At 35.0% G+C, this 26,466-nt stretch overlaps 1 protein-coding gene across 3 annotated transcripts in view; it reads left to right on the top strand.

Annotated features, from left to right (window-relative positions):
• Positions 1-26,466, top strand: part of Csmd3 (CUB and Sushi multiple domains 3) — a 976,820-nt gene that overhangs the window by 250,715 nt on the left and 699,639 nt on the right. For all 3 annotated transcript variants that reach the window (XM_038342099.2, XM_038342098.2, XM_042055667.1), the window contains exon 5: positions 5,517-5,724. In XM_038342099.2, coding sequence (XP_038198027.1) covers positions 5,517-5,724 — 208 coding nt within the window. The remainder of the gene's footprint in view (positions 1-5,516; positions 5,725-26,466) is intronic.

Here is a 26,466-nt window from a genome sequence, read left to right as displayed (position 1 = left end):
GAACCTGTCATTTAACTGGTAGAGATGGCAAGGAAAAATGAAATGTGGAAGGCTGATGGTACCAACTCTATGCCCCTGCTGGGACAATTTTGCCAGAGGGAGTAATAAGTCAATTGTGTTATCACATCACCAGACACTCTCAACACCAACAAAAGCAGGACTCCTCTAGAATACCTCTAACATACACACAAAATAACTAAGGAACTGCTGGTAAAATTTGAGTCAATAAAATTTTACTCTCAAATAATGATGATTTGAAAAACAAGAAACAAATTCAGAACTTTCAGTCAATTAATATAAACAAGATTAGGTTTTTTAATGTTCTAGGGAATTCATATTTAAGTATAACTTATGGTATCACTCAAAGTTTATAAACATAGTGACAAGTTAAAAATAAAGACCAAATTTAATCAAATAACATATTCTCCAGATAAATATCAAATATAAACTTTGTTCTAATTTTCAAATAAAACTACGATTATTTTAATACTTATACATCAGTGATGAGATCCCCATGGAATTCATATTTCATTGGTGAATGAGAAAATAATAAAAATAGCGTAAAACATACTGCTGGATAGTGAGAAATTGAATGAATAAAATATAGTTGGTTATTGTGATAAACACTGACCGGGAGATTATTTTAGATGTAAGAATTATTTGCAATGAATATTGATAAGATGCATGACATCATATATTAAGTCTTGAAAATATATTAAGGAAGAAGCTAGAAGCACTGATCAAGGTATTAAAGTGGGTTGTAAGGAGTGATATTGAACTTAAGTAAACAACATCAGCAAACTCAAAAATAGTTAATGATTGCTCCAAAACATTCATATACTCTTGTACCAGTGCACAAATCCTGCCTAGCCAGGGATTATTAGAGCTTGTACAGTTCACAGTTGTCTAAGATTGCCCTTTACTTTCCTTCTGAGTAACATGCATAAATACTTCTAGCACTATATAAGCTACATTGTAGGGATGAAGTTACCAAATCGCTCCTAGCTTGAAATTTCCATATCCTGTGATTCAAGTAAGTGGAGTCTTCCACAGTAGGTACTTACCATTAGACTCTTGAATAACTAAGAATAATTGTAATGACCCCTAATATCTGGTGATCTATGACTCTGTGGGAGAACAACCTCCAAAAAGGCAACACATATATTCTAGTGCCCTTTTTTATTTTATTTATTCTTTGATTGCTGTGGTTATTTGGAGTAGTATTGATCTACAGCTAAGAGGTATCTCTATTTAAACTTGTGTATATACATATGTATAGATGTACATGTAAACTATATTCATATTTTTATATACAGATATTATATATTTTCATATATCTTATATATACATGTATTTTATATATACACATATTTATATTATAAAATATATACATACACATGTAAGTATATATTATGCATACACACATGTGTATAAATTTCTAAAGTATTAGGTTCCTCTATGGCTTTGAGAAGGTATTTAATGTTAATTGTCCCTCCTCATATTCTCTCCCCTACCCTGTTCTTCCATCTCCGAATCCAGTTAGCCATTCCTATTCCATCTCCCTTTTTCATATTCATATTACCAAGGTTCTTCCACCTTGACATTACATATGGTTCTGTTCTGGTTTCCTGATTTCGAGGAAACATCAATTTAAACACACATTTTAACAAAGCTGTTGTTGGTTTCATATAAGTTCATTAAGTTTGTTCCCTGGAAGGTACAAATAATTGGATTACAGGGAAAAGAACAAGACATGGTCACAGGAAAAAGAAAAAATGGCACCTTTATTCCTTTGGAATGGGAGAGGCCTAAGGCAGGAATTCCATCAAAGAAATGCAGGTTGGATTATTTTACAGTGCTCTTGGCTTTTTCCCTACTTACCTACCCCATTTAGAAACATTGCACAAGACTTTCTGCAGATTCTTCTCACAATGCCATCTAGACCAGATACGTCAAACTCAAGGACCTCACTGCTATTTCCCTTATTTACCGACTTCTACTCTAGGTTCACAGACATTTAGAAAGGGGAAAAAACAAAACAAAGCATAAACATACATTGTAGGCAAGTTCCAGGATTCAATACAAAATTTTATGTTAGAAAACAATTTGGGTGGTCCTTGAGAAAGAATGACATACAAGGTGGTCATCTGGCCTATGATGCATGTACACACACTCACATACACACCTACAAACACACCTGCATATACTCATGTGCACTCACATAATCACATACACATTAGGTGGTAAGGATACTGAGTTTATTTTAATGAAAGCCACAAGATATAAAAAATATAGTTTGAGATAAGGTTAATTTCTATTTGAAATGTCCTTGACTTCTTCATGGTGAGTAAAATACAATTGGAGCAGAGAAGAAACAGAGCCTGGTATGATAATCCTTTTGTCAGAATGAGACATAAGGGGACATGATGATCAAATCATCCAAGAGCCTAAAAGAAAAGGGAATCATGTATCTTCTTGTTTTGCATTGGTAACAGAGTAATTGGTATCAAGAACAGACTGATTTATAGCCTCTGTTATTAAATATTATTAAAATTCATGTGAATTTAAAACCCATGGGTTCATTGAAAGGTATGAGAAAAAAATCACAGTTGAATGTCTGTGTTTTAAGCACTTTTAGAAGAAAGGGATAGAAAGAACTTGAATAACTTGTGCCTATTCCTGGAAAGATACAAATCAAAGAGTCAACAAGCTTTAGTGGACATGAGAAAAGCTCTATCTTTGTAAGAAATAATTCATGCTCATAGACAAGTTGATGATAACTTCCAAAACTCTTCAACTCAACGTCTCTTTAAATACATTAGATATAATAATAATACTTTCATGGATAAATAAAATACCGAGAATAAGTGAGTATTGAGTGTTAATTCTTAACATCTTGTTCACCCATGATTTTCATTCACCACCATTCACTAGAAACAGGCTTCTCTGATCACCATTGTCATTAATATCTACCTAAGGGGATAATTCTTACTATTTAGAAGGCAGTTTGATGCTTTGTCTATTTATCTAAGCAGCAGTATTCAGTTTTCCACCAAGGCCTATTTCTTCCCAGTGTGGATACTTGACCAGGCATCTAGTGCCAGGCATGTATCCCCTCCTGCATACCTACACTCTTCAACGTAATTAGAGAGCAGTTGGTTGCTTCCCATAATTGCAGTGCCATTACTGTAAGAGTGGGTTGACTTTGCTTGGCAAAGAGAACTTGATAATTGTGGGTTTCAGAACTGGTTAAGACAATGAATGCATTTTCCTCACTCCTGAAGTCTTCATATTACACATTCTGGAACTTTGAAAAGTAGTCAGGAAGGGGGAGGCTTCGAGTTCCATTACATCTTGATTTCTATATATTTCAAACCCATAAGCGTGTGATGCTTTCATCAACAAAATCTTTTTTTCTTTTTGAAAACAGGTGTGAGCCAGTTTCTAACACTAAAGATAACAACGAAAAGGACTGACTGGTTTCTGTTTTTATGGTGTTTATTTTTGTATTTTCAACGAGACAGTTCTTCCACAAAATAAATTAGCAGATTCACTTAGCTTCAATTATTCTCAAATTCTACACTATTTAATAGGACTTCACACAAATCAATAAAACAATGAATGGCTCTTTAATGACCTGGCATGTGCAGGAGAAAGTTTTTCAATCATTCATCAAAATTAAATCCCAATTGTTTGATATTCCTTATTCCTAGAATGTTTCATTTTGAAAATTCAGTTGATATAATTAGTCCATTCAATTTCTATATAATTATCAGCCCACGAATCAGTAAGCAATAAACCTTGAGAATCTAGTAATAACTATGTAAACAGTTATTTCTTATCCATGTAAAAATATCCATCATAGCTTGAGTAACCCACTTAGACCATATATATATATATATATATATATATATATATATATATATATAAAATGCATCCCCAGTTTGTATCACATTAGACATACTTTACATAGTGTTACTTTAGCCACAGCTATGCTTACTTAGATGGCTTAACTTTATAATAAAGACACACAGGTATTATCAGAAATCCAAAGAGAATACTATGATCTTAAATAGAAAACTATGGCACCATGATTTTTATTATATTTATTTATTTTACAATCCAACCACAGTTCCCTATCCTTCCCTCTTTCTGGGCAATCCCCCCCACCGCCCTACTTCCTCCCATCCACTTTGTCTTATTGAACAGGATAGGATAAAGTTTCAAAGTTGTTTTGGTTTTCATTTCTCTAATTGTTAGGGTTGCTGAACAGTTTTGAGACATTTCATCATTTTTATTTCTTCTTTTGGAAACTGTTTATATCCCAAACTCACATGAAAAAAGTAAAGCTCTTTTAGTTCTTTACGTATTCTGGATATTAAACCTCTGTCAGATCCATAGTTGCTTCCACCTTATGAGACTGGTTGTCTCTTTCACTGTGAAGAAACTTGTTAGTTTTATGATGTCTCACTTGGCAATTGTTGGCCTTAATTCTTAGGCAAACGGATTCATAGTCAGAAAGTCATTTTCTACTCGTTTCTTACGTATAGTGATAACTATGTTTTCTTTGAGCAGTTTCAGTGTTTCCAGTTTTACTTAAAGGTCCTTGATCCATTTTGGATTAGGTTTTGTGCAGAGTAATATATATGGGCCAAATTTCATTTCTATATGTATAGATATCCAGTTTTCTTAACACTACTTTTTGAGGATGCCATTTCTTTCTCAGCATATGCTTTGTTTCCCACTTCTACCATAAGCAGTTCCAGAAGAAACAAATAGCAAGGTGGAACACAGGCTGAGACTGGTGTCTGAAAAGATGTGTTAGAGGAAAAACAGATCTTGCTGATTTCTAAATCTGTTTTCTTTTTCTTTAACTATGCTTCTGAGAAGTTCTAATTTATATTTTCTTAAGTGAATCGGGTGAACATATGCAAAAAATATCAAGATCATTCATTTTCACTATCAAAATGAGCATTTGAGATTTAAAGTAAATAAAAAATTAATTTTAGGTAATATCTTTTTTATTCAATATATTTAACTTCAAGTGTGCTTCCACCAATATTTTCCAATAGCTTTTGAAACACTCGACAGCCAAACTTTATTATCTTGTATTTTCAAGCATTTTTTACTTTATATAAAAAACATTAAAAAGTAAAGACATCCTACAATCACCAAACCCATGTGAAAGGATTAACAGTTCTCACTGGTGACTTTAGGAAACAAGTTTCTTTGTTTTACACACTTCATCATTTAATCATGAAGTTAAACTGGATTTTATTACACTCAGACCTAATTCTGGAGAGGAGGTTCTTTTTGCACTTATATATGTGTCTATTTCGAACAATGTTTATAAACTTTCAAGATGTGCTTTATATTTATACATGAAATGCAAAGATTTTTCACAGACTTAAGGGATGTCAGATTTGAATTATTGTTTTACTGCATAAACACTGAATTGACTTAGTTAGCTTTGTCACAGAAATTAGATTTTAATGTGTTCTTATTTGTTTTAACAGCGGAAGATGCTTGTGGAGGAACAATGAGAGGATCCAGTGGCATCATATCCAGCCCGGGTTTTCCTAACGAGTACCATAACAATGCAGACTGCACGTGGACCATTGTTGCAGAGCCAGGGGACACAATTTCCCTTATATTTACTGATTTCCAAATGGAAGAAAAGTATGATTACCTAGAAATAGAAGGTTCTGAACCACCTACAATATGGTAAGTGGATAACTTGAATTAAGATTATTAGCTTGGTGGTGGTGGCACACGCCTTTAATCCCAGCACTTGGGAGGCTGAGGTTGGTAGATCTCTGTGAGTTCGGGACAAGCCTGCTCTACAAGAGCTAGCTCCAGGACAGGCTCCAAAGCTACAGAGAATCCCTGTCTCAAAAAAAAAAAAAAAAAAAAAAAAAAAAAAAAAAAAAAAGAATATTGATGCCATGGTCTGAAGCAAAGTGGGAAACGCCAATCTATGTGGAATCGTCAGATCTGAGTGTTTAAAGAATCACATGATTTTTGATAAACTATGAAGAATAATTGTCAGAACTGAGGTATACTGTTGGGAGCAGTGAGACCACGGATCCTGAATTTCTTGTAATCCCCTGATCTGAGTGCCTACAGCTGCTCTGAGCACGAGACCTTCAGGAGTTCCTAATGGCAGGAGAGTGGTTTCTGGTGGGTTTGGCTGGGGCGTGGCTATCTCTATATAATCTGCCCCTGAACACAATAAAGGGGGCATTCTTGGGGAATTCAAGGATGACCCGTGTCGCTGTCTCTCTGTCTGTGTGTGTCTGTGTATTTTAACTTCCTGCCCCTTGCCCGAATCGCGAACTGGGTAAAAGAGCATCGAAAGCAGACACCGGGGCACGGTGCGCGGCAGTATACTATTGTGGATTAAGGTACCAGAGTGACAGAATTTTGACAGTCAGCTTTTTATCACTATTTATTTCACTTGATTAGTAAGAATAATCAATATGATATTATGACAAGGAAATTATTTGTTTCTCCTACTACCTATAGTGCTGTTCTTCAGCAGGGTAGTCCAAATGTAGCCATTCCTTTAAAATTAAATGTGTAGTTCTGGCAGTAACTTGCCTTAATTTGCATTAACAGAACATTTACTTGTCTTGTTATATCTGAAGACAATTTGTTTGAAGATGGAGTTTTTCTTCAGGATTCAAGACATGGTCTAATGAACATTTTACTTTCAAAATATGTTTTTCTGGAGATAATAATACTTTAGATAAAGTCTTTGCTTATGTTGTTTTCAAATTATCATGCTGTTTTGAATGAATTTTTGACTGAAATAATTATAAAGAATCAATAGAGAAGTAAATATATACCCAAACACTAGAAGAGAAAGAACCATTGAAGTCAAGGAAAATGTGTCTCGGAGCAGTGGAGATTTATTTAAAACAGTTAAATCCACAAGTCTGAAATATTGAATGAATATTTTTAAGTACAGAAATTGACTCTAACTGTGGCTTGCTTAGCTATAGGAGTGTCACTTAAGCAGCGACTACAGGAATCCCACAAGGCATCTCAGTCACTAGAGACAAAGAAGCAGAGGAAATTACCACATAAGAAGAATTTGCATGAAAATAATTCTGAAAAAGGTTAGAATGATAAGGAAGGTGGTAATGACGTAGAAGCTTATGCTCTTGATTTAAGCAAAAGGTGAATACAATGGTGATAATCTATGGTCTAGACATTGTTGAAAGAAAGTCAGCTTTAGAATTTAGACCCAGGATACAGGATACAGGAGTTTGAAGTTGCATTGAAACATAGTATTGAAGCTAAATGACATATAACTGTATAATCAGAAAATTTAAAAAGAAATGTATAACTAATCTTCAGACAATTGAAGGAAGATAGATCAGTGTAAGCACCTAAACAGAAACAATGCATGTGAAGAGAAGGAGGGAAAGAACATTTCCGTAGATCTGCAATATTACCTGAGGTTGAGAAGATACTTGTGAAAAGAAGACTAAACAGTGCACTCCAGGAGTTACGGTGTTCATTTAGGGAATGACATATAACATAGAGAAGGCAGGAAGAATGAATGTAAAGGGAGGATTTTTCCATTGCTACCCGAAGAAGAAAAAAACGCTAGGTGCATGTTTGAAAAATTCACAGTTCACTGGGCTTCTAATAATTTGTAATGTATTTCCACCAGAAATGCTACCATTTAATAGACAGAAAAGATAGATCACTCTCTACTTTCAGGGCTCTGATAGATGCATTTATGGTTTTTATACTTTTCCACAATAATTTTGTGCAAGAATACAATGAAACATAGATTAATCATGTTTTAAATTAGTAGAGGATTTAAAGAAAACTATTTTAGAATTTACTATTATATGATAATTCATGTTTAGTTCATATAAAGCCAAATAAAGATACCATAGATTTTTTTAATACTTTTATTATTTCCCATACAAAATCTATCCTTTTGAGGTTTGCAAAGCATTCATGTTCTTGACATGGTGAAGAAAATGAAAATAGTCTCATCGCAATTGTTCTTTTGTATTCACTGAACTCTAGAAAGAAAATCTAATCATTCTATTCTCTGGATCATTATGTCCCTATTTACCTTGGTAAAAAAAACACTTTCTTGTGGGGCTGGAGGGATAGCTCAGTGGTTAAGAGCACTAGCCACTCTGACCACTCTTCCAAAGGACAGGGGTTTAAATCCCAGCACCTACATGGCAATTCACCTTATTCAAAAGAAAATAATGGAGTCAAAGTTATCACTGAATAGAACACTACCTCTGCATGTATTTTGTTCCATACCTATAAAATTCTGGGATTCTTTTAATTCTAGCATGTATTACATTGTCTGGTTTGATTGCTATGGCTGGAACAGAGAACTATAAAGTATCTAATTACTTTCATGCTTACAAAGAGTAAACCATAACTTCTATTATTTTAAAATTTATGTTCAAAGTCAGTTTTGATTCCTACTAGATTTTCTCTCATCCAATGGTGGTTACAAAAGTATGTATTACCATATCTACTATCTAACCACTTTAAAAAAGCACTTCCATGAATGCAGTAACCAAGAGGGTGGTTAATGTATAACTTATATTCTGTAAATAGAGAATAATAATGTACATGTATCAACATGAATAAGAGAAACAGTTTATTACTTATTATGTTAGGCAGTTGCACTTATTAAGAAAAGCATGACACATAGCATTTATGACCAAAAATTTATGGGAGGTGTAAGGTGAATATATACATGGACCTGAGCTGAATGATTCATTTACCTAGAGGTGGAAAACATTGTCATATAGGAAAGTAGTTAAAGTATAATCTAGTCTGTACTATAGTATGGGTAGAGACTCTCTAGTCCTCCTGATAAAGTAAAGTAGATATAAATACTGTAACTGTAATTCTTGCTTGATACCTGTTTTGTTATATGTAATTTTACTACCTTAAAATTAATACCTTCCATTTTATTTAATGGAATACACACATTAATAATGATGGGTAAATTTAAGATGGAAGAGTTATCTGGAAGGATGCCTAAGCTGTTGGCCAAACAGCGCTGTCATTAATATAATTTCTGTGTTATTATTTGGGTTTGGGTCTGGACAGCAGGGAACAAATGAGCAGTCTCCACCTACAATTACTACATTAAGAAAGAAAAAAATACTAAGCATCACGGCATTTCATCACCAAAATTTCTACAAATTGGGTTGAGGACCGAAGGATATATAAAATAAGAGAGAAGAGGAAAGGCAAGAAAACGATACAGTAAAGGTGTCCATGAAATCAAATGAAGAGATTTTCAAAATACTGCTCAGTTATGCCAATTAAAGATATTTGTTTGCTATTATTGTTTTATTTGTTTATTTTTTGTTTGTTTTGAAGTGTCCTAGAAACATGCCTAGTAGCTTGGGCTGGCCTTCAGCTCACAGACATCCACATTTCTCTTATGGGTCTTCAAATATGGATGATCAGCTAATAAAATAAACTTTCAAACTGACCACTGGTTTCACAGAAGGCTGTCATAGGACATGGTAATTCTGATGAAATCTATTTATGGGTGAATTTAACTGGGGCTGTACTAACACAAATGAAGTCAAGATGGGGTGAGTAGTTCATATAAAGTAACCTATTAGGGAACTTTGTAAGAAAGATATACAAAGAAATGGTAACGAGGTAGGGAGATCTATGAAAACATTTAAATTATTTATTCAGTTATATTTTAAGTGTGTAAGTTTGTCTGCATATATGCATATGTACTGTGTGTACATATAGTGCCCAGGGAAGCAAGAGGAGAACAGCAGGTCCCCAGAAACTGGACAAATGGTTTGTTCTAAGCTGCCCTGTGGGTGATGGTAACAGCCCCATGATCTTCCACAAAAGCAGCAGAGTACGCTTAACTGCTGAGCCATCTCTCCAACCTGCAAGTATTTTTTGTTAAGATTTTTGACTTTTGTTTCTTAATTGTTAGAATTAAGACTTTTTTCCAGTTTTTTTTAAAAAAAACTTAAAGTGAATGGCTCATCAGAGAGTAAACAAGAAAAGAAAATCATTTTAGCAAAAAAATGTAGTGATAGCCAATGTACACTCTGAAAGTGTGTTTGAAATGACATAGAGCATCGCAGTAATTACAGTAACAAGAGAGTGAGGTGGGAAAGAAAGTGAAAATGAAGGTCATTCAACTTAGCATCACAGCACAGTGAAGGATTCTATATAGTGATGCTCTTTGGCTAGATAGCAGAAGGGCTGTAACTGATAAAAGAGAGTTACAAAGCTTATTAACATTGAGCTTGGGGGGAAAGGGGGAGTCCAGTTTAACATATGACTGAATCGTAATCCAAGCCAGATATCCATGAGAATACCCCTCAACTTTGTGAATGTATGATGGAATTTCAACAAGGAGTTTAAAATAGGAATACAAGTTAAGAAGTTTTTACAAACCTAAATGCCTTCTAAAGTTAAGAGCGTGTTATAATTGTCAAGAACAGAGTATTATGGCAAAAGGAGCATTTAGATTTTATACCAAAGAAATTATATACATCAACCGCATTCAGTTTAAAAATGAAGTAATGTAAGTAATGTATTTCAATTAAAATGTATTATATCACACATTTGTATTTATATTTTTAGTTTAAATGGTGCTTAAGATTCAGATATATGCTAATAAATTTACTCATAGATTTCCAATCAAGACTGATTACCATCTCCAGCCATTGCTTCCAGCTACACATCCAACCCCTTTCTTTCTCACCTACTCTGATCTCTGATTTTCTGACTATTCTCTACACCATCAGTTTTTGCCATCAGAATGGTCAGTCTTCAAATAGATGTATCTTTGTTTCTTTCCTTTATTTCTTTGTAATGCATTTTACAAAATGACCAACAATGTTTCAGTTCCTAAGTTAATACTTACCTGAATTTATCTGCAACATTTGATCTTGATCTCTGAAACACTGAATCCCTTTGCTCAACCTTTTCTCATTATCTTATGAGTATATATTTTTTGATTTTCATAGTTGGTTTTTCTACCCTCAGCATTTCTATACATTTTGAGGTCTCCTCAGTTATTTTCCTCAGCTCTGCTGTAGTATTTATTCACTGTTTTGGGGTTTGCTTGTCTTATATTTACTCTTTACTATTCTCAAAATTTTTCGGTTTCATTACTGTTCATTTGCTCTCTTTCTTCTTGTCTTTATGCATATATTTTCAGGAAAGTAACAAAACCTTACAACTGAAATCTTAAGTTATACACAATTCTTAGAAACATGTACTCATATATTAAGCAGGTTAGGTTTAATTGTGGAATTAATATGTGATTTTGCTCTATTACAACATAGAAACAAGGTGAATGTCTGTTGTATCCTGATATTTTATTGATAATAACTGATTAAAGGAACACTTGTTAGTCTTGATTAGATAAATAAGACAAGAACATTAATCAAATGTATGATACATATTAGGATTGTGGTAGAGACCCAATTATATTTGAGAAAAAGACAACTGAAGAATTAGAGGAGGCCCTCACAATGTTGTTTATGAGGTGATTTTTTGCCCACTGCAATTCTAACAGCAGTATTTTTGGGTTTGAATGAAATTTCTTCAACGTACATGACTTAGATGTAAAGTAGCATGACCAGGCAGAGGATTCGATGGGCCATGTGATATAATGACAATGAAGATTCTTAGATTATACATGGGCCATTGTTAGGATATGGAAGTGACTTCAAATCAAGTGTGTAGCTTCTAATTATATTGATGCTTGTCTATATAATCTATCTATGAATTAATAAGATGTGCTTATTTCTGAAAGCTTAGCTAACAAGGAAAACAAGCTAATCATAATAGTAAAATTGTTTAAAATATAAGGAAATTAGGCTATAACAATGTGTCACTTTCTATGACTGTAACAAACAACTATGAAGTGTAGTAAATTCATTCAATTTAATAGAATAGTTTTGTGAAAGAAGGTAACACCAGTTGATTTATGCCAAACTTCATGACTCACCTGTTGTGGAAGTCATAAACTATAAATTGTTTTTAACATAACACTTTTAATAATTTCAGGCTGTGTAGAAGTGGATTATTGATTTTCATATCCTAATTCATTTTACATACTTCAAAATCACTTTTCGTTATATATATATATATATATACATATATATAAATGTATACATATAAATATATGTATATATGTATACATATATTAAGTTTTAGAGTTTGATTTTATGAATTCAAAAATAATTAGTCTATTCCTATGGATCCACACCCACACACTCATATGATGCAAGGATCTTTGTCCCTGAGAAATGATGCTCCTTGTACTAGCAGCGATCTATCAGCACTAGTATTTCAGGTAAGGATGGGGACTAATGAAACCCTTTCTTATGAGTTGATTTATCCCAACCACATAACATGGTTATAAAAATATTATGTACTTTAAAGTATTATATTATGCTCATTTGAGAATTGCCAAATTACTTTTACTACCATAGACACATGTTCAACATTATGAAAGTATTTCCCACAATGTGTTTTAATAACCCCAACAGATGTCTGAAAACACATAACACAGTCCAGCATATACTAATATTAGGTCATCTGTAGATGGCCCTATCAGTGGGCTATACATGAAAACAAGCATCAAAGTCAGACTGGAAAATTTGAAAATAGCAACAACAATGTCTTTCTGCCGATATACTGACTTCTGCTTCTTGTAATTACTCCATCAATAAAATAATAATCACTATTCAACACAGCATTTGTGATGCATTCTAAGTTAGCTTTGGAAACCTTTAAGGAAATACACAGCTGATATACAAGTGCTGTGGCATTGTATGTAATATCATACCAGATCACTTGTTTCCTATGTAAATGTCTTGAGTTTCTGCCAATTTGGGTATATGTATGATGGGAAAAGACTTGGATTGAGTTTCATGGATACTATGGGTGACCATTTATGAAAACCTAATCAAGTTGTATTTGTAGCATGGAATGCTGAGAAATTAATTATATCTAAAAATGAATTCAATATAATATTGTATTTAACCAAAAATTTTGAATGCTTGTTTTTTTTTTTTAAATTTCCATGTCATCTGTTCAAACTGATTTGATGACAGGTAGCTGAAATCATGGAAAACACTCATTCACTGTTATTAAATTTGAGGCATATTTAGGAATACAGAATAATTATTCAACAAAATATTAACTGTACAAATTGCATTGAAGTGTATATTTAAAAAATACAAAGATACTATGCTGCTAAAAGGCCAAAATAGTGCTACATGCGCATAGTAGAATTTTTCTTTCAGTCTTTAATTATTCTTCCTGTCACACAAAACCTCTCTCACAAATAAATTACTTCACCAATCTTAGATGTTCCAGAAATTATCAAAAATAAACTTGTTGATAGCCATGTCACCTTAGTCTCTGAAGAGCCTCAGCTGGGTCTCCCACAGGCAGAAGTGTGTTTCTGAAGGTTAACTGTGAGTGCCTCTTTCCGAAGCATTTACATGTAGATGGGATTTTTAGGAGCATTCTACTTAGCTGTTACTCTCTGGAAAGAATAAGAAAATGATGCAGAGCTTTTAGCTAACTCATGATATTTTCAAATTAGCTTTCCCCACGTAGGAAAATGGACTTTATAATGAAGATTTCCACCTTCATCTAATGCTAACATGGGTGCTCAAGGCTCAACTGCAAGTGAAGCTATTAAATCCCTCAGACTTATCTGAAAGCAAATGACTAATGATGAGAAAGTTATGATATTATTTAAGTTTTAGGCTCATGTATTTTAATGAAAAGTAGGCTGAACATTCATGATTAACACTTGCAATAGAACCGTTAGGGCACAGAAAATGTTTTGTGATTCATAAGGAAAGCTGAAGTTATTTAGAAAGAAGGAGCTACAAACATGGTGGTGGATATTTAAGGATTGCTGCTAAAGGGGACAATTTTCCTTTAGTTTCTCTTAATAGGACAAATTGCAGCATACCACACAGGCACCAGGAGTTATTTGCAGATTATCAACAGTGCAACTGTGGTGGGCTACGATTATATTAGTGTCTATAGACATGCTATTTTTGGGTAATATATAGGGCACAGACTAAGTGGTTTTTAACAAGGATTCTACATGGTCACTGAGTGCAGCATAGGGATGCAGCCAGCATTTGTTGGGAATATCCTCCTCTCTCTGATCACGACTGTGTGGATGAAATGTTGCCAACTTATTGTAATTGTTTTTGGTGATTTCACAGTCTCTCTTTTACTTCCGGATAGTGTTGTGATAGCAATATCAGTCTAGAAATCTCAACCCAGTACTTCAGAAGTTAAAGATAAGACTTTGTGTTAAAAATATGAATTCCTTCTTATTTCACCAATAAAACAGATTAAATAGTAAAAATGCTAGTAAGTTCTGATTTCTGTTACTGCTTATTTTAATTAATTAGAGAATTCAATGCAATTGTGCCTCTTCTTGTATTTCTGGGGGAGGGGGAGGCAGGGAAAGGAGAGTGTGTGTTTGTTTGTGTCTGGTGGGGGCACAGATTTGTGTGTCCCCCTGTGTAGAGAGACAAGAGTTGACATTGGGTGTCTTTGTCTTTAGCTCTCTTTGCTTTTAAGATACAAGAAAATAAAAGAAGCAAACAGTAATAAAAACAAATAAACAAAACCAGTGTCTTTCAGTGAATGTGAAGTTTATTGATTATCTGCCCCAGCTGGTCTTTGAGTTGCCAAAATCCAATTGTATTTAACAACCATCTACCTTCTCAGTGTTGGGGCTAAAGATGCACGTTGCTGTGCCTCACTTTTAGATCATGCCAGGGATTTGTTAAATTTATTTTCTCAGGATTGCGCAGCATGTTCTTTGCTTACCTTGCCTGTTACTATTCAGGTATCTGTCCTGGCCTGTTCTTGGGGTTCTGACAGGCTATGTCCTCAGCTGCAGCCAGTAAGAGCAACTCCTGTGCACATTCACTATGTTTCTTTAAAGGGCCCTGGCCCACTTCTCTCTCTCTCTCTCTCTCTCTCTCTCTGTCTCTCTCTCTCTCTCTCTCTCTCTCTCTCTCTCTCTCTCTCTCTCTCTCTCTCTCTCTCTCTCTCCCCTCCCTCCGTCCCTCCCTCTCTCGCTATCGCTCTCGCTCTAGCTCTCTTGCTCTCTCTTGCTCTCTCTTGCTTTCGCTCTGTGTGTGTGTGTGTGTGTGTGTGTGTGTGTGTGTGTGCGTGCGCGCGCGCGCGCGCCTGTGCCTCTCTCTTCTCTTCGCTGCTCTTGTCTCCCGAGACCAGTCTCCCTTCTCCTAGTTCCTCTTTTTACATTCCCTTTCCTTTTATTAAAAATAACCCTCCATGTGAGTTCTTTTACTTGGCGTCTTTTTCTTGAGCAATTTTTTTTTTTAAATTACAGCAGCTCCATCTCTCCTATACTCCATTTGTGTTTTATTTTTATATTTTAACTTCTTTACCTTACATTCCCAGAGTCACTGTCACTGTCTCTTAATGTTCCACCATTGATTCATTTTTAAGTGTTATTTATGATTGTGTTCTATCATCTTATTCCTGATGTAACAGTGAAAATACTTTCTATTTTACACTTAACCACTTATATCTACATTCTTTGGCTCTCTAGTGCCTTCATACTTCTCTGGGTCATTTGAGAGTAGCCAAGCAAGGTGGCTTCCCTCCTTCTAAGAATTTAATTGATTGTATATAAGTATCTGTCTAAGATCCAGGAAATCTAGTTAGTGACTTTAACTGTGGTATATACACCAAATTATGATTAATTTTTATATTTTATCACCTATATTGTCCTCTCAAAAACTGTATTACCTTAATAGAAGCTATCCTTCCATTAATATTGAATGACAACATTTTTTGCCAATTCCATCTATACGAATTGGATATATTTATGGTTTTAATTACTACTTTTATTTTAATATTTTTATTATATTGTGATTGCAATGTTTTTCATTTTCCTCTCCTGATTCCAAGCCTTCTAATATAACATTTTCTGGTGTCATTGAAATATATTGCCTCATTTTTACTGTATTTATGTTAACTTATATATATATATATATATATATATATGTATATACATAGATATTTCTAAATACAACCTGCTCAGCTTAGGTATGCTTGTTCTTACTTGTATGCTTGCTTTAGCACTAAGCATTTGTTATCAGATAAGCAGTTGATGTGTTTTTCCCTGAGGAAAACTGTTTCCCACTGTCTGCATTGCTTAGATGCCTGTAGATCTGAGGCTTTATAATTTCCCCTTCCACTTGGGCATGTCTTCTGTTGTCTTTGTTCAGCTCATTTCAAAATACATTTACATGTTTATTTTTTGATATTATAATTATATCATTTCACCTTCCCCTTTCGTCCTCTGAACACTCCTATGAACTTCCCACGCCCATTGCTCTTTTGCAAATCTATGCCTCCTTTCTTTGAAATTACATATGTAATCCTAAATGTTACTTGAATGTATGCTTTTCGGATATGCAGATGGTGTGATCTTCCCTGGGGGAAATTGTTTCTTTGGATCTCAGCATTCCTTAGTAGCCTGTTGTTGTGTTGGGTAAAAACCTCATGACCTTTCCCCAGTCTGTTAGCATGCCTACCTATTGGTATTATACAATGTGCAATGATTTCATCCAGGTAAATCATAAATAAATTATTTTTCAGTCTTCAATTAATTTCATTTCTCTTTGAAATGAGTAGCAACAGACATCAAGGTATTTCATTTATCAGTAATTTGATTTGCTGCTGCAGATTCTTTGGAAGTGTTCTCATGTATATAATTGTAGACTAGGTTACCTTTAAGAGCTTAAAAGCTCATTTTCTGGAGAGGGCTATGACCTTAAGAAAGGTCCCCAATAGTAACTGTAACAGTAAAATTGTCTGCTTTTTGTTTTCTAACAGAGTGGATTAGATTTTTGCTAAATTTTGTGCATGCGTGCGCTAACTAACAACTTAAGAAATGTTTCTCTTGTCCTCTACTAACTAGTTTGATCTATCCCCCACACACAAAACTTCTCTCCCTTCATTTTTAATCAGAAAAATATAGGCCACTATTTAAGAAAAATATAATAAACAAGCAACAATAAATTTCAAAAAACCTGTCTTATCATGCTTCTGAAAGTATCTAAACATAATAATAAGCAATATTTAAATATTTCTGAATCACAGGGCAATTCTGTTCATGCATGTGAAAGCATGATTTATAGGAAATAGTTTTACATTATTAGAATTAATCTTTATATAGAGAGAACACGTTCATGGTGCTTTCATTTTAAATTAGTGTGACTTAGGAAACAGTTACTCAATATTTTTTAAAAGTTACCATCGAAAATCCATGACCACAGAACAAAGTAAATAAAGATAGATGGAGTATCACATCGGGAGTGAACATGTGGCTTCAGCTTCCTTAGCTGCATTGTCTACCAGATGTTCCTACAATAGTGTGTAAGATTATGTAACATAATCCTATTTACTTAGGTTCTGATTGGAGAATGCAAAAAATTTACATTCTAATTTTCTAGCTATGTAGGTTTCCTCAAATGACATACTATTGAAAATCTGGCTGAAAGGTCTGCCTTAAGGTTATACAACCCATACCTCTTGATAATATTCAGTTTCCAAACTGAAATAACTTAATTACATTCTCCAAGGATCCATTTTGAGAGTAGGTGCAGCTGTTGCATTTTCTGTTTTAGAAAGACAATTATAATTACAGGCAACTTGCTTAAGAAGGTGGAATTAATAATGCATTGCAATCTCAGAGAGAGGATCGGTGAGGATAACGTCCATGTATGAAAAGAGACAAGCGATGAGAGGTCCAAGGAAATCTCTCTCTCTCTCTCTCTCTCTCTCTCTCTCTCTCTCTCTCTCTCTCTCTCTCTCTCTCTCTCTCTGAGCTTCTCAATCTGTATACGTCCTTAAGCTATATTTTGAAGAATGCAAAATAAAATGCCAATCAATAATATCTTAAAGAATGAGTCACACTTTTAAATGTCTCTCCTACATGTCAGACGCTGTCACGTACAGTCACAACATTAGAAAGGCAATGAAAAGAGTGGAAGGAGGACCGACCGGTAGAGCGCTCTAGGAGAACACAAAAGGAAGACAGCAAGACAGCAGAAACACTATCTGCAACAATTTAACCCTTTTTTGGAGGGAATTTGGTTCCTTTATGGAGGGTCTTAGTGCCTTAAATTTTTAAATTTATTTTGCAAGTAGAAATATTTGACTGCATGTATGTGTATGCATTACATACATGTGTGTTGCTCTTAGAGGTCCGAAGAGGTCATCAGATCTCCTAGAACTGGCTGTGTACGTGGGTGCTGGAGCCGAATACATGTCCTCTGATAAAGCAACAGGTGCTTTTTCCTGCTGAACCATCAATCCAGCTTGAGGGATCTTCTAGTCTCTGAAACAAAAGTGTTTGAAAGCAGACTGAAAAAAAATGTTAGCATACAGTTTTATTGAAACTTGAGAAGAAAAACCATTCAAGAAGGCTGAATATGTCTGCAGATAACAGGAGACACGAGATAGATAAAAGTATGAAAATCATGGAAGAGTGAAGTTGCCAACCCAGATGCCCATTAACAGATGAATGGATATGATAATACATTATAATTCAATCTACATGCATGCATGTATATATGTATATATATAAATATATATAATTTTATCAAATAAAGAAACTGAAATTTATGGGAAAAGTACATAGATCCAAAGACAGAAAGACCATACCTACATTTATTCTCTCATATGTGAACTCTAGCCACAGTGTGTCTCTGTGTGTGTGCTTTTGTATCTATAAAGGAATATATTTATATTGATATGCATATAGGAAAGTGTTTATGCTGTAAATGTGGAAAAAGCCTTAAAGAACTAGAAAGGAGACCAAAAGAGTGAAAATAAATCCTGAGCAAGATGAGGCAAAAGGACACTGTTAACAAAAAAGTGGAGAAGATTTTGGGGTAGCAGACAGTTAGTAACCCTGAAATCTGTGCTTCTTGACTTAGAACTCAGAAAAGCAGAAAGCTAACAGTGAGAATCTGTAAGCAACTGCATGTAAGAACGGACTTCTCTAGGAAGCATATAGCAAAAGGAAAAATGTTATAATTATAATCCCAAAAGAATGAGATGATTCTAATCAGAGCCATAAATAGAATAATTAGCCAATTTTATATTACAACAACTTATATAACCGGGTAGATTAAAAGAATTAAACAAATATTATTAAAAAGGAAACATGCTTGCTAACCAGCCATATCTTTGCACTTGGAAGCAAACTTCTTTTAGTGACCTGAACAGAGCCCCATACTTCCACACTTCTCTGTTTAATATGATATCTGAGATATTCTTCATCTGTTATAAAAATTATTTATTATAGTCACTCATTGTCAAATTCAGACAAGTATATCCTTTGATTATATTCACCTCCATTACCCTCTCTAGTCCCTCAGATTTACTCAGGAAACTTTTTTCCTTTCTTTTACTCAATGGCGCTTGGGCATTTTCCTGGTGGCTTCCGCACTGAAGACAGATGACTCCTCAAGGATTCTCCCACAGCAGTTGCCTGTCAACATCTCCTCAGCTAGGCAGAGTGTTACATGAGTCCACACTGAAATTGCAGCACTACATCTTGGGTGTGTCTTGTGCAAGTAGTCCCAGATGCTGGGAGATAAGCAGAGCATTGACTTTCATGTCCAGATGAGAGGATGTCACTGCACTCCTCCTCCATCTTCGGGCTCTAGGTTTCTTTCACTCTCTTCATAATGTCCTCTAGTCCTGACAACATGAGAAAAGGGTTCCATTTAGGACAGGGTGAACAGCAGTCACTTAATCAAAATACTTTCATCATGAATGAGTCTTTGTATCAACAGCTGCACACTGGAAAAGAAATTTCCCTGACAAAGGCTGAGATCACCACTAGTCAAAAGCATAAGCATGAGCCGGGCAGTGGTGGCGCATGCCTTTAATCCCAACACTCGGGAGGCAGAGGCAGGCGGATCTCTGTGAGTTCGAGACCAGCCTGATCTACAAGAACTAGTTCCAGGACAGGCTCCAAAGCCACAGAGAAACCCTGTCTCAAAAAAAAAAAAAAAAAAAAAAAAAAAGCATAAGCATGAATATGGACTATGTAGTTGGAGACCATATTCATTTAGAAAAACAAAACAGACGGTTTCCACTCTAGGACAGTAGTTCTCTACCTGCGGGTCATGACCCCCACAGGGTCGAATATCAGATACTCCAGTTATCAGATATTTACATTCTTATTCATAACAATAGCAGAATTATAGTTATGAAGTAGCAATAAAATAAATTTATGGTTAGGGGTCACCACAAGAAGGGGTGCTGTATTAAAGAGTTGAAGCATTAGGAAGACTGAGAACCACTGCTTTAGGGACTGCGACCTCCTGGGCCTCAAGCTTTCTGAAAAAGCTTTCTGTGACAGGAATGAATTTGTTCCTCCTGAGGTAGATGGAGTCATCTAAGAAACAGTCGTGATGTTTCTCTCACTCTATTCCTATCATTTTCAAATTCTAAAGAGGGCAGTTGCAATATATGCACTCTAACACCGTGTTAGGGATGACACAAAAGTTGAAATCCAAATCTGATCATAGGAGGGAGGCCCATTTCGCTTTCTGAGACTGGCTTAATTTACTTAATACGGCTATTAATCCACTTCCCAAAGAAGAACAAGATTTCATTCTTCTTTTGGCTTCATTTTTCTTCACCGCTTTTCTTTGTGTATTGGAGGTTTCAATGTAGAAGCCAGAGGTTGGTTATTGATGCCACCTTATTATTTTTTTTTTTTAGACAGCAATTTATCATTGTCCATTCTTTCAACATTTTACCTGTGGTGCTTATATCCTCACAGAAAGCCCTTTAACCCATTGATCCCCCTCTGTAGCTCCCGTCTGTTCTTTATCCATTACTCAATTAATTCGTTGGTGATTCCAATATTATTGTTTTTCTTTCTAACAGAATGATAAATGTGCAAACATTGCATTTTTAATAAATATTACCAGTTTGATATTTTGATGAAGTTTCTGGCAAATGTAACTTGTATGTGTTATTGGCACTTGAGCTTGAATTTTGAGAGGACTGTTTCTGAAAACAGGTAAGACAAAGACGCCTTAGGTTATTTATGGTTCACTTCCCCATCTTCCCGCTTAAACTGTGATATTGGTACCAGAAGGCTACCAGTCCTCTTGTTGCAAGGATGAGAATGACAGCCATCATCACCTACCAAGTAGTGCCTAGGAAATGGAATTACACAGATTATTTCAGTAGTTTAATTAGACAATGGTTGATTCTCACAGAGTTAAAGTCTGTTTATAAATCAGCTCCTTTCCGGCTATTACCTTGCCAGCAGTGACTCAGGACTTTGTTACTCCTGTCTTGTATGTACAACTGCAACACAATGTTTTAACTCAGGCAAGCAGGAGAGGGAGAATGGGGGTCATAAAGATACTTGTCAGACCGTAGTTTGAAAGTGGTACATGTTCTCCACTCTTAGTGTGTGGTGTTAACTACTTACATAAACCTACCTACTGCAAGAGACCAGGAAGTCAGTGTCCAATATACTAAAGAAAAAAAGAAGTGGTAAGAAACACTACCGCACTCCCCTACCACATTTTGAACAATCACACTGTTACGCAGGTGCTGCTTCTGAAATCTATACAGCCATACCCCTTTTTGTCTAGTGCTAAGAACAGTTCTGTCTTTCAAAGCTAGATAAAATTTTAGCAATTCAAGAAATGCATAGTTTCTAGAAAAGAAACCATGAATGTTCAGATTTTTAAAAGTAACTTTCAAAAATAAATCCTGGTTCTGTTGAGGAGTGCAGAGGATAAACTGCTTTGTGGGTGAGTGAGAGAACATAAGTTTAGAATTTCAACTCTGAAGTGAAAGCCAGTTATAGCTATGTTACCTGTTTCAAAATTTTATTTACTTATATTTTATTGTAATATTTATGTATGTGTGTTGTGCACCAGAGTGTGTGTGTGTTCCTTTATATGCAAGTGTCTGTAGAGGTTAGAAGAGAGAATGACATACTGTAAATGTGGAGTTACAGAGAGTGGTGATCTGTCTGGTGTGGGTAGTAAAACAGAACCCAAGTACTCTGCAGAAGAATTAAATGTGCTCTTAACCACTAAGGGGGCTCTCCACCCACAAGGCTACATCATTTAATTCAGGTCACTGAAGGACAGAAAATGTTTACCTTATAGTGTCACTGACCAGCCAGTCTAGACACAGATCTGTATTCTACAAGTTCAGTGAGAAGGCCTGTCTAAAAAAAAAAAAAAATAAGATGAAAAAAAAGAAAAAAGAAAAAGAAAAGAAAAAAAAAGATGCAAGGTAGGTATCAACTGAGGAAAACAATCCTGATGAGAATTACTGGCTTCCATATGAACCCACATTGTCAAAAAAAACCCTAAACTCACATAAAAAAACACATACACAAACAGAGAGAGAAAGACACACACACAGAGAGAGGGGGGGGCAGGCATACGGCAGACAGACAGAAAGATAGAAAGAGAGATAGGGAAGGAGATTCTGGTTTGATTTCACATTATGTAAAACAAGTAGAGCACTTTTACTATAATAAAAAGCTAGCACTGGAATTGAGTAGACACTGAAATAGAGTAGGGTATGCTGTTTCAAAAAGGCATAGAGTAGAAACCCATAAGGTGACCTTACTCTAAAATATTCATTTTCTTCATGATGATGTTATAGAAATTCCCAATGTTTAAATTATTCTAAACTCTCAGGTGCCTGGAACCTTAGAATAGCCTAGTTTATAGTTCAGAATTAACATATTTTGTGTTGAAAATTAGGAAACAGCAAAATTAACCTTTGAATTTTTTCCAGGAGAGTGTGCAGTTTGAATATGAAGTATTTGTCTTCTGTGCTATCTCTTTAATTGTGTATTGAGGGGAAAATACTATACTACATGCAATTTTAGAAGTTGAGTATAAAAAAAGAACAAAAACTGAGTCTGATTATCTAGCCAAATGTATACTAGCTGAAGTGCCTTTTTTGGCGCTAAATTTTATGTATTATTGAGCACAATTTTATTTTATTTTTTGCTCCAGACCTTAAATTGCTTTATTTCTTATTCACATTCACCTTATCTGGTTGAAAAACATTGATAATGAGATTCAAATAATAATTCTTAGGATGTTGAATTTTGTTCTCCCTTATTAAATAAAACTGGAAAGATTATTGGCAGTCAATTTTTTAAAGTAAGAATTTGGAAAGAAACATAGTTAAAGTTTTTCAGGAGATTTAAGGGCACAGGTAATCAAGTTCTGGAAATCAAACAAGCTTCAAATATTTTTTATTTAATAACAAAATTATTGTTGTGAAGAAGACTGTGGCTGATGTATAAACAGGCATGCAAAAATGATGGTTGGAATAATCCTAACATTTATATATGCTCCATATACAAAAATAGACAGGGAATATGAAAAACTGCTTTATAGGCTTTAAAGGGCATATAATTACCCTCGTGAGGTTGAAAGATGGGGCCACTCTGGATCTGACACAACATGAATATTTCTTTTGTGCAAAACTATTGAACATCAGTGATGTGCTATGCTCAAATGTACATACTAATCCTTACCTCTCAGGGCACAAGAGTATATAATGGAGAGTCCCATTAAGTATGAAAGTATCTATGGAGATAATTGTCTCCAAAAGCTTTCAATGCTGACGTGCCTGTGGAGGAGGCTTTATTGATGAGGAGAGTCCCTGCAGAATTTGATATCATTAGCTTGGGCCATATTCCAACATATCTGGGATACTATAAGAGAGGATGTGATGACATCTTTGCATGCCCAAGAATACCAAAGATTTACATCAAGCTATCAGAAACCATGAAGTCGTTCCTCATAGTCTGTAGAAGAAGGTAAATCTGGAGACACCTGGGTTTTCTAGCTTTTAGAATCAGGACAATGAATTTTAGTTCTTTCAGCTACCTGTTTGCTTATTGCTTGTTTATTGTAATAAACTCAGTACAAATTTATAAATGTTACATACACACATATATATGTATGTAAAACATATCTGTCTATATAATATACATGGATAAAATTTACATATGTATATATATAATAAACACATGTATGTTAATGTTTTTTCAAATTATTAATATAGGGGAATTTATCTATCTTTCATGGCCAAAAGATGATAAACAGAGGAAAATTCATCATTATAGATTACAAGAAATATAAAAAGAAGTCAAACAAAAATGCAAAATGTTCAGGGATATATGTGCAAAGTAAACAAAAGATTGTTATTAATTATTACACCAGTATTTTGTTCCTGGTCTTGTTAAATCTGTAATAGGTTAAAATGCCAGAAGAAAATATCTTGCATTGAATTATAATCCTGTCATTCTCTACTGTACTGGTTTGAACAACTTACCTTTTTCTTACTGAATTTTCAGAAATTCTAAATTAGCATGGCAAGGTCCACTGTATGAGAATATGAGGGTCTATAATGAAGATTTTCCTATGTGCTCTCTTTACATCTATGTGCATTTAAGCTACTTCATTATGCTTGCTGTTATTTTAGGTTTTGGCATTGTCCAACTGCCCTTTTATAGTTTTGACATTGATGATTCTCATTAAGCCTTCAGTTACAAATAATTCTACTTACCAAAAATTCAGCTACCATTTTAGCTACTCTACTGCAATATCCATTGTTGTATAGAATATAGCTTAATATTTTTCATCTCATTTTTCTCAATTCATGATTTTTTTTTTTTTTTTTTTTTTTTTTTTTTTTTTTTTTTTTTTTTTTTTTTTTGGTTTTTCGAGACAGGGTTTCTCTGTGGCTTTGGAGCCTGTCCTGGAACTAGCTCTTGTAGACCAGGCTGGTCTCGAACTCACAGAGATCCGCCTGCCTCTGCCTCCCGAGTGCTGGGATTAAAGGCGCGCGCCACCGCCGCCCGGCTTCAATTCATGATTTTTATAGAGTAGTTTGTTTTAGAACATTGGAACACCTCACTGAGCAATAATAAAAGTAATGCCTTCTAGTCACTTAGGTGCCAGGAATGTGTAATTATATTTCATACCACCATGGCATATTTAAGCCACTGGAGCAGAATGCTGTCCCAGGGATTTTAGGGAAACTCCCTGGGAGATTTTCCTCATGCCATTTATTATCTTCAAGAAAGAGAACCAAATTAACTAGTTTAAAAATGAATGTATCACATCCCTCCTAGTATTTTTCTCTGGTAGTTAACATTGTGAAAAATAGACATTTTGCACACATACACACAATCATGAACACACGCCCACACACCATCCTATTGAGTCTGTTTGAGTGTGGCTTTCATATTTAGTATTTCAAGCTTTGCCACTATGCATTGGACAGTCTATCAGGATCCTCACACCTGAGCAAGAGTCTCTCTCTCTCCTCTCTTTGTTCTCTCTCTCTAGGCAATTTTTTTTTTGGTTTTTTTGAGACAGGGTTTCCCTGTAGTTTCTAGAGCCTGTCCTGGAACTAGCTCTTGTAGACCAGGCTGGCCTCGAACTCAGAGATCTGCCTGCCTCTGCCTCCCGAGTGCTGGGATTAAAGGCGTGCGCCACCACCGCCCAGCACTCTAAGGCCGATAAATTTTGCCTAGGGCTGGTACCCACTGGAATTTCCCCCATTCTATTTTAGCAGTTCTATTTGTATTGTCACTATTTACGTCTTGTATGAACGATCATTTGTAGAGGTAACACGGGTGTAGTGTCCTTTCTAGGAGACAAAATCCTATGTACTTGGCTCTTACAATCTTTTTGTTCCATTTTCCACCGTGTTCCCTGAGATTTTGGCACAGAAATTGTGTTGTAGATGTTGTTATTGGGGCTGGCCTCCACATGATTTGTTGATCTCTGATTGTGCCTAGATGTTGCTTTCTGTGATGGGTTCTTTTTGCTGTAAAGAGAAGCTACTTGGATGGGCAGTAAGAGCTACAGTTACCTGTGGTTATAACAATACAATTTGAAAAGCGTTTAATCAGTAAGTTGGACTAGAAAAGAGATGGTAGTAGATTCTCTTCTAAGATTCTTGACTGCACTAGCTCCAGGTAGTTGGACAGATTTCAAGGACCAGGCATAATTTCCTGGATTGAATGGATGTTGAGTCCAATCAGACAGCTGTTAGGAACCAGCACGATGGCAATGCCACTATTTCATCTTCAGGGATATGGTGACATGCTGGTCATTGCTACACTTGCTGGCATTGCTGCTGAGTTAGACTATTAAGCGGTTCCCTCATTTGACACCTTACATCGTATATCCTAGTTTTTGAAAAATAGGTCACTAAAAGCTTTCTTCTGTTTACAAACTTTTCTCTAAACTTAAAATAATTTACTATTTGGTTTACTTTAGTCTTTGTTAAGGTGCTTTCAACTAGGATCCACTATATATGTCAAGATTTAAGCTAGATAAATTTCAGAACTTTACA

Source organism: Arvicola amphibius, chromosome 9 (genome assembly GCF_903992535.2).
Source record: "Arvicola amphibius chromosome 9, mArvAmp1.2, whole genome shotgun sequence".
Taxonomy (NCBI): domain Eukaryota; kingdom Metazoa; phylum Chordata; class Mammalia; order Rodentia; family Cricetidae; genus Arvicola; species Arvicola amphibius.
This window is presented reverse-complemented; position numbering and strand designations above follow the sequence as displayed.